Source organism: Sturnus vulgaris, chromosome Z (genome assembly GCF_052056855.1).
Source record: "Sturnus vulgaris isolate bStuVul1 chromosome Z, bStuVul1.hap1, whole genome shotgun sequence".
In the NCBI taxonomy this organism is placed as follows: domain Eukaryota; kingdom Metazoa; phylum Chordata; class Aves; order Passeriformes; family Sturnidae; genus Sturnus; species Sturnus vulgaris.
The window spans coordinates 7,616,497-7,626,241 of NC_142283.1; the positions used below are offsets into that span (position 1 = coordinate 7,616,497).

A 9,745-nucleotide genomic window follows, 5' to 3' on the forward strand; every position below is an offset into this window, starting at 1 on the left:
CTTTGACTGGGAGGTTGTGTTTTGTGTTTCTAGTCAAAACTGTTGACTCTAATTTACGTTATATCAGTAGTATTGATTAAGATTATGACAGGAATTTCTAGCAGTGTTTTCTCATAACTGAATTGTGATGTTTGTTGTGCACAGACACAAAAAGCATTTTTCTCAGTTTTAGATGCACAATTATTTGCATAAATGTAAAATGGAAATAGTTTTTGCTAACTTAGTCAGCTGTGACATTACTTTCTTTTAACTTTTCTTCAAAAACTTGGGGACTTAGATGTAACAAATCTTGGTTTCATTAGCTGAAATAATAATTTAGTGCAGGATGTGACATCTGATGGAGCTTAGAAACATAAATAGGAGAAATCATTAAAACATTAATTTGCAAAAGCACTTTTTTGAAGTGCTGTTCTACGAAACAATACTGGAGCACAAAAAAACTACTGCCATTTAAGTACTTTATTCTGAAGGTAAAAGTAGCTTACAGTAGGTGTAAGAAGTTAATCATAAGTAATCACAAAATAAAACTGACAAAGATCTGTAAAAGCAGTATTCAGCAGTCATTTAGAAATCTTTCAGTATTTTGCTTGCAAGAGTATTCATCCCTCATAAGTCACTGTCATTTGCACTAAGTGCTACCTCAGCATGATTCCACTAGTATTTCTGTTTTAATCGTCAGTACTGGCAGAGCTGACCAACAGGAGTTTAGTCTCATTTGTGTATCCATTCTGAGCAGTTTTGGAGTTGTTTAGTTGATGCTTTGTTGTTTTTTGGTTATTTTTGTTTGTTTGTTTTAATATTCAGTGTCTTCACTGGACAGTAGTCAGTAGGCAGGAAACCCCAAAACATTAAAAAACCCCAGAATACAACCCCAACAGACTCATTCTTCAGTGCTCATTCTTATACCAAGAGCCCTTCAGAAGCACCAGAGCATTTTTCTTCCCAGTCACCATAAGCAGAGACTGCTCCTGTTCTACAAGAAGTAGCAGGAAGTGATGTATCCTGGCAGTTTGGGGCGTTAAATGTGAAATCCCTTAGCAAATACAGACTGCTAACTTAGCAGTCACCAGGCTGACTGCTGGTTAAAGCTCCACAGCATTTTCTCAGTCAGCTGGACTAGGTTTGGATGAATGGAATGGGGAAAAAGGCACAGACATAACATTTTTATCATCTGCATCCAGACACTGGTAAAATACGTAAAAATTTGAAGGCAAAGTAGGTCCTCAAATTGCACTGTAATGAACAACACTTACATTTTCTTCAGTGATGCACTGCTCCAGACCAATCCATGACCATGCATATTCCCATAAACACCTCTGATGATTGTAACTCTTTCACACAGTAGTGATTTCTAGTAGCTCCCCAAGAAGAAACACAAGATTTAAGGCTTTAATTTAGGAAACCATGATCAACTGCAAAAGTTCCATTTAAGCAACAAGGTAAAAAGTAAAACCTATTTTACCCAGTAGACTTTGTGCGGGAGGAGTCAAACAGCCAGTGAAAAAAATAGCAGATTTAAGGAGCAAAAACTGTAGGAAGTGACACATCTCCGAACTTGCTTCCACTTTGTGCAAGTAACTGCAAAACCAGCACCCAAAAAACCCCTCAGTAAAATGCCAATGTCCAGTGCAAAGCAGTTTTAGTTAATAAAAGTCATTCCCCAACATCGAAGTGCATGTCAGATGTCATGCATCTCTCTCACCTACCTGGTAGGTTTGCACAGAAGCACCAGTACCAGCCTACATCAAAAAGACAACAATTTCAGTATTAACACCTTGGAGGCAAAAGCCACAGTCTGTGGAACATGAAGGACTTCTGACACTTGTGAGGTGCTGTCCTCTGAATTATGTATTTATCTCCTTTGGTTTCATGTCTCTTACCACAGGAGCTACAGCACATGCACTTAGACAGTGAAGTAAAAATTTAGGAAAGGAATTCCTAAATTCCTTTTGCTTTCCAAGTTATCCACAGATGAGCTGGGCTCAAAGGTGTTACATCTTCCCCTCCTTTGTCTGAGTCCCTGAGAGACCTTCACAGATAATATTTTAGGGTGAACAGTGCAAACTCTAAGTTTGCATTAGAACTCTCATGAGCACAGAGGCACAAAAAGTGCAGCATTAAAAGTGGGCACATTCCCAATTTCAGAGGCATAAACAGCATGGTTTACTGGTCACTGTGACAGGATAAGGGTCATGAACTATTGTTGGTAAATACACTGATAAGAGAAAGGACAAGCAGTAGAATCCCCTTAGAATAAAGGTTACCTGACAGGCACCCCTGTGGAGAAGCAGCGGGGTACAGCCCATCAGCCATCCCAGGATACAAAATGCAAATCTCCTCTTGTATTTAATAGTTTTATTTATGTTATGTTGTATTTATAGTTTTCTTTGGGGGTGGGGCAAAGACAAAGTTCCAGCTGATGTCATTTCATGATTACACTGTCATTTCATGAATCACTCACACATGAGTGACTTTAGTTCACACATGTGTGAAGCATGTACAGGTTTTACCTTATTGGCATTTGCAGGTGTGAAAACTTATATGTATTTTCAAGCCAACGAAACAAAATTCAGCTCTTGGTGACTGGTTGGGCCCTTCCTTGGCTTAGTTCCCATTGGCTGCATTGCTTTAAACAGAGCACGGCCACATCACCTCCATGACACTCCATCCTTAGTTTCCTGCCTCTCAGGGCAGCACACCAAGCTCCCTCAATGTCCCTGCTCCTGGGGCTGCAGTTTGTTTCTGGTGAACTACAGCCACCACTGACACTTCTCTTTGCTGAGACTTCTCTTTTAGTATTTCTCCACAATTAATGAAATACAATGTTAGCTTATGGCACCTGTACTCTAAAGCTACACAAAACATATGTGAAGACTGCACCACAAGCAGAAAAGCATCTTCTGTTTGCAGTGGTCAGAGAATACACCTCCACAAGATATATACAAGCAAAGTGTCTTACCTGGAGAATTCTCTAAGAATGCACACTATTGGACAAAAACATAATCCAAAAAGAGAAGAGAACTAGTTCTCTTCTGACCAGAAAGCACAGAACAGCCTACAAAAATACCAGGAGGTACCAAAATTTCACAGCAGTTTGTAAGAGAACAGTCTCCATCCAAAAGAATCACATTAGCAACACACTGGAGGTCTTTAAAAGCCTCTGGACACAACCCTGAGTAATGTGGTACTATGGGACTCTGCTTAAAGCAAGGAGGTTGGACTTTCTGAAATCCAGTGATCCCTTCCAACCTCACCCATTCTGTGACTGTGTGATAATAAACAGCAGTCAAAATCCCGTCTCACAGTTGCCGTTACATTATTTTCCTGTTGGCTTTCAAACCATGTTGTTAACGTTGCTGTCATGCTCACAACCTGATGAGAAAGAGGGGGGCTGACACAGCAAAACACAAAGAGCAACTCTTTTAGGCATCTCCTCAGTTTATTTGCATTACTTTGCATAATCTCAAGCACTTCGGGATGCTGAGATGTTTATTCACTGTGCAAATGATTAAGTTCTTTCTATATTTCCATGATAAAGCTATTCCAAACTATCCTAAAAAGGGATGACTAAGCTACACTTGGTACTCAGTAGGACTCACTGATTCTAGGGTCTTCAGCTGAGCAAGAAGGTCAAAGATCTCACAGAGGTTTTTTAACATCACTACACCTTTAGCTGCACCAGCAAGCCTGGGCTTTTCCAAACAGCACAGGAATTATTTGGTTTAAGCTGCAACTTACTTTACAAGGTTTCTCATAATGTTTATAGAAGACCCTCTGTACCCTGAACCAAAATGGTTCCAGTGGTTCATGTAGTGGAACAGCTGATAAAGCTTCAGGCGTTTCTCAAACCCTACGGCTCTGGGGATTTTACTGTGATAAGCAGAATAAAAAAAACTGCTGAAGCCACCAAACATCCCAGCTATTGCAAGATCATACTCTGAATGGCCGTAGAAAGAAGCTGGATCAAAGATAATCGGACCACAATCATCCTCAGCGACATTTCCTCCCCAGAGATCCCCATGCAGGAGAGAAGGAACGATTTCTAGACCACAGAACAAACTGGGTATCTTCAGCTGCAGGAGGAGAAAAGCAAGACATGTAAATTACTACAATCGTTCACCTCAAAATGTAGAGGTTTATCTGCATACTTTAAACTTTTTAGAAGTCAATTAAATAAACCTGTAACTTCAAACAAGAAGTTTGAAGATCCTTCAAACAGGATCAAGTTACAGAGATGCTGAGCAAATCCAGAGGATTCCTGTTGCTCATAAAAGCCAGCAGAAGAACAGTCACCCAAATCTCTTTTAGGAAGACAGTAAAGAATTTAAAATTGCATTTGGTGCTGTAATACTGATCAGATTCAGTAACTACAACCACCACCAGTTCATCATTAGAGGGTTCAGGCATCTCTCAGCAACCTTGAGAAAAGTACTCAAAGAGCCAAAACTGCAGTCACTTAACCAGATGCAAACAGTAAATCAACAATGTGCATAACAGTGCTGCTTATGTACGTTTCTAACCATGGAAGTGTTCCAGGGAGTGGGAAATATGATCTCCATCTGTAAGATTTCCCAAACAGTAAAGCAAAGTGCTATCTGGCACTTTGGAATTCACCCTGGAATGTTAGCATAGGGTGCTGTGGCAAAAGCCATTACACCTTACAATAAAGAACATTTTAATCCTTAAAAACTATAATCTCTTACCAACAGAACCTGGTGCAAACCAACAAACAGGAACCTTGTTTTAAGAAAATAAAATCTAGATAACTGATACCCAGCTGTCACTATAATGAGAACTGAGAGAATTGCCTGTACCTGAAGCTGTGCCCAAAGTTCCCTTGCTTCCCCGTCTCCTAAGTTCCTTTCGATCAGGTCCATCTGGGGCTGGATCCTTTGTCTGGCAAAGAAACTCACCCAGTCACTCTGCCAGTTGTTCACCTGAAGGAACATCACTGCAGATGTCAGCTCTACACCACACAAAAGGCAGATTTTCTTCTTTTTCAAATAAACCTTTTGAGGATCTCACAGCCTTTGTGCTGGCTTCATTTAATTTAATGTTAATTTAATGTTATCTTAAAACATTAAATTAGGGGAATAAATAATTTTCTCTCAGTGATTAAAACCCAAAAAATTGAAGAGCCATCAGTGTCCAGTGCAGTTTTAAGTGCTGTCCAAAGCACTACTTTTCTTAGCAGGACAAACCATGCTTTTTCTTATTCATGGGTGCACAAAAATTCATTTATTTATATTATGGTAATTTTGACCCTTTGTGTCACCCAAGGGGAAATGAGGTAAACTTAAAATCCTATCAGTCTGATGAAGTACAACCTACCTGTGGAAGATAACCACAGCAGGTAACTGTATGAAAGCCAAACTGATCCACAAACTGAACTTCCATTTGCCCTTGTCCTTTACCTTTCAAAACAAAGACAAAAATTCAATACCAATGATAAAATACTGAGCATCCACAATGCAAATGAACCTTAAAAATTATATACGGGTACAATGCTGCTCCCACTGAGAATAAAACAAATTGCACTTTAATTTTCTTTTTGTTACAATGGCTGCTGCTACTGGTTTTAAAATCTAAAGCTCAGTACAAAGCAGCCATATTATACTCTTTATTTTTGTATTTTGAGGTATTGTATCTCTTCTGACACCATGTCCTTGTGAGGACATGTGAACCCTAGAGACTGTGGTTCAGGCTCCCAAACTGGATACATGTTTTGCTCACAGAGATCCAAAGAGGGCAAACAAAAGCAAAAAGAGCCTCCCGCCTTAATGTTTCATCCCAGCCTATTCTCATACTATCTTTAGTGGAAGAAGATGAACCTGTCCCGAAGTAGCAAAAGCTATTTTAATTATTTTGTAAATTATTACTCATTAGGTTAAATTTGAAAACAGCTGTGTAATGTACCAACTGTGCTCTCTTCTTTCTTCATCTTCTCTCTAAGTTGCTGGTTATGAAGATGAAGATCAGCCAGCTGAGTTCCAAGCAGTGCTGAATGTCTAAGAAACAAAAATAATGTTAACAACTCTGACACATGAACAAATCTAGACCTTGATATTCCAGGAGTTACTTGAAAATGTTTATGAAGTAAGTAGAAGTTCTCTGTGTCTAACAAAATAACTTCCCAAAGTATTCCAGTATTATAAACACTTTGTCTTCCTATCAAGACTGCATATTAATATAGACAAAATGTACTTACTGGGTTGTTTCTAACAACACTATTGAAAGTGAAATCATAAATTTACCAACAATGATAAACTATCAGTTCTAATTCCTGTGTGGTATCACTTCCATAAGCATTTTCAGTAAGTGTAAGAAAGCATGCCCTTAATGTGGAACATGTTATGCCTTTTCTTCCCCCTCTGGCAAACTGTCCTTGGAAAACAGAAAGCAACAGAAAACAAGCCTGATCCTCTTCTTTCTATCATTGTCTCTGGCTGCTCTTCTCCAAAAGGCCTCAAAGGTGGGTGTCGGGTAGGCCTACTTTATTATTTATTTTTTATAAAAGCTGATCCTATGCAAAGTTCAGAAAAGCCTTGTAGTAATTGCAAACAACCCTTACAGCCAGCTGTCCCCCGTGTTAACAAAATTATGTTCCTTTTTCTGATTTATTTCTAAAGGCACTGTCGTTTAAAGCAAATTTGGTTCTTCATTTTGTTCCCGTTAACACAGATTGTAGCTATCCCCCAGAATTTGCACTCCAAAGGTACCACTTGAAATCCAAACCAGCAAGATCTCTGCCCTTTCTCTTGGGACTCACTGAGAGCTCCTCATGAACCAGAAACCCTAGCAATGAGCAGCATGAGGGACAAGATTTTAAACCAGCTACAGAAGTCCTGAAAGTGAGATAAGAATTTGGTCCATGATCACCTCCCCAGTGGAATCAAATGGGATTCATCATATTAAGTGCTAGTCACAGAGAAGGGTCAAAAATTTGAAACAAATCAAAATGAAGATTAAGAGTTGAAAAAATACTGAAATCAAGATTAATTCATTTGGGAAAGTGCCTCTGCACACTCATGGCAAGCATTAGAGCACCAGTTCTTATATCAAAGGCAAGTACACAAAACAGGTGATCAGGTTGGTAATTTTCCTTACCATAGAAAGGAACCGTATTGTAAAAACCACTAATTACCTAAACAAACCAAGCCAAAAGTAACCAAAACCCAGACTGAATTCTTGCTATATTATCAGTTTGCTAGGTGAGGCATTATGAAGTATTTTATACAGTTCTCTGCTATGTAACTTCCCATATGTTCATTGACTTTCTTTATAAAAAATTTAAACAAGTTTCTCCTATGAAAACAAGCGATTTAATTGCCATAATAGCCAAAATTTCTGGTCAAAGGAGGCAAAAATAACTGTTTTACCTGTTTAAACTCTTCATTTCCAAATGTTCCATCACCAGCACAGTATTGTCCCCTGGCAGTTCTACAACCTTGATGGGTTTAGGCACTCTTATTGTCTGCGTTTTCAGGATGGCTTCCAAACTTGCCACTTCTCCCAGAAACATTCTTCTGGCCTGCCAGATATTAAAGAAAAGCATTAGCCTCTGTAAGCATCAGTCACAGGTAAAATAAAATAAAATATAAAATAAGTAAGTTTGGAGCAAATATTTACTGATGCACAAGATACAGACAGAACTGTACCATAACACTTGATAATTTTACAGCTGCAGAAATGGCACTTTGTAAAACAAAGTGAAAAGCAACTTAGGTTCTAGCATTCTCCATAACTTAGAAACTCTGTTTACAGTTGAAGGAGTGCAAACTGCATGCACACGGAATGCGTGCAATATTCTATTAATACAGCAAATGTCTAGGAAGCCATGGACTATATACACCATCAGTTGGGAGGCCAGAAGAATGGTGCTGGCATTCACAGACATCATGACCTTCCGGACCAAGTAATAGAGTCAAGCTTCAAAAACAGCTCCATTTGCAGCCACAGAAGCACAGAATCACACAACTGTTAAGGCTGAAAAAGATCTGTACGATCTGTAAGACCTGTAAGATGTGAGTCCAACCACTAACCCAGCGCTGCCTGGGCACTCTGTGCAAGTGCATTACCACCCTGCGTGTGAAGAAATTTTCTCTAACATCCAGTCTAAACCTCCTCTGACACAACTTGAGGTTGCTTCTTCTCCCTTGTTCCCTGGCAGCAGAGTCTGACCCTCCTGTCAGGGAGTTGTGCAGAGCCACAAGGGCCTCCCTGAGCGTCCTCTTCTCCAGGCTGAGCCCCTTTCCCATCTCCCTTAGTCCCTCCTGGTGCTCCAGACCCTTCCTTCCCTTCTCTTGACATCCGCCAGTCCTTCCATGCCTTTCTTGTCATGAGATGCCCAAAACCGTCCCTAGGATTCGAGGTTTGGCCACAGCAGTGCCCAGCACAGGGGACAGCCGTGGTCACTGCCCCGCTCCTGCTGCCACACCAGGACGGGTACAACGCAGGGATGCTGCTCCCAAGCCCTGCCACCCCCGATCCCTACCCCGCCACACCTCCCCCTCGCAGTTGCTCTTCACGAACACCCGGCCGCGGTCCGTGTCGTAGCTCCGGCCCTGGCTGATGCAGCCGCCGCCCGAGTGCCCGGTCGGCCGCAGCACGGCCGTGCCCAGCGCTCGCCTCAGCGCGTCCTCCATGGCGGCCGCTGTGAGGAGAGCCACGGGCGAGAAAATAATTAAAGGCACGGGCAAAGGCGGGGCTATAAGGGGCGGGCAAGGGGCAGCTGGGGCGGAGAAAGGGCGTTTGAAGGGGGGCAAAGGGAGTTTGAAGGGGAGGAGAGGGCGGCTTAAGTCGGCAAAAGGGCGGCCGAAGCGGCTGGGGCAGCTGCAGGAGCCGGGCAGATGAGGCGGGCGCTGCTGTCGATGGGCTCTCTCGCTCCTCACATGCCAATTTGCTCGCGTGTTCAGTTTTGTTCTTGTGGTCGTGACAGAATCAGTGACAGAATCGCAGAACGTTCTGAGTTGGAAGGGACCCACAAGGCTCGTCGAGTCCAACTCCTGCCCCTACACAGGACAGTCCAGCAATCACAGCCTGTGCCTGAGAGCGTTGTTCAAATGTGCACCTTGAGCTCTTCTCAGGTTGGTGCAGCGACCACTTTCCCGGGGAGTCTGTTCCAGTGCATGAACACCCTCTGGGGGAAGAAGCTTTTCCTAAAATCCAACCTAAACCTGCCCTGACACAACTTCAGGTCCCATTGGGTCCTGTCACTGGGCACTGCAGAGCAGAGATTAGTGTCTTTCCCTTCCCTTACAAAGCTGAATACAGCAGTGAAATCTCTCCTCAGACTAATTGGGGAAGAGCTCTGAGATCATCAAGTCCAGCCTGTGACCAGACACCACCTTGTCAACCAGATCATGGCATTGGTGTGCCATGTTCCTTAAAGACTGGCAGGGACAGTGATTCCAGCACCTCCCCAGGCAACCCCTTCCAGTGTCTAACCATCCTTTCTGTGAAGAGTTTCTTCCAACCTAAACCTCTACTGGAGCAGAGGGTCTTCTCATCCTGTCTCTGTTCCCTGGGAGCAGAGCCTGATCCCCGCCTGACTGTCCCCTCCTGTCAGGGAGTTGTGCAGAGCCACAAGGTCCCCCCTGAGCCTCCTTTTCTCCAGGCTGAGCCCCTTTCCAGCTCCCTCAGCTATTCCTCATCGAACCTGTGCTCCTGCCTTTCACCCTTCTGTTGAGTTGGTGGGTTTCTTGGGTTGGTGGCCACGAGTCGGTGATCACAATTTCCTCTGCTA

General features: G+C 42.4%; 1 protein-coding gene across 1 annotated transcript; it reads right to left on the bottom strand.

Annotated features, from left to right (window-relative positions):
• Positions 1-3,420: 3,420 nt before the first annotated feature.
• Positions 3,421-8,682, bottom strand: LOC106864196 (ketosamine-3-kinase-like). The gene is made up of 6 exons (XM_014893820.2): positions 8,505-8,682; positions 7,380-7,531; positions 5,917-6,008; positions 5,332-5,414; positions 4,815-4,937; positions 3,421-4,073 (listed from the first exon to the last, which is right to left on the bottom strand). Exons 1-6 carry the CDS (start codon positions 8,643-8,645, stop codon positions 3,735-3,737), a joined length of 930 nt encoding a protein of 309 aa, XP_014749306.1. The 5' UTR covers positions 8,646-8,682; the 3' UTR covers positions 3,421-3,734.
• Between the last annotated feature and the right edge of the window lie 1,063 nt (positions 8,683-9,745).

Excerpts from the sequence above, each read along its gene's own strand:
- LOC106864196 (XM_014893820.2), bottom strand. The coding sequence starts at position 8,645 with ATGGAGGACGCGCTGAGGCGAGCGCTGGGCACGGCCGTGCTGCGGCCG. Across the intron at positions 7,532-8,504 it reads AGAGCAACTGCGAGGGGGAG|GCCAGAAGAATGTTTCTGGG; the intron begins GTGTGGCGGGGT and ends AATATCTGGCAG. Across the intron at positions 4,938-5,331 it reads GCTGTGGTTATCTTCCACAG|GTGAACAACTGGCAGAGTGA; the intron begins GTAGGTTGTACT and ends ATGTTCCTTCAG.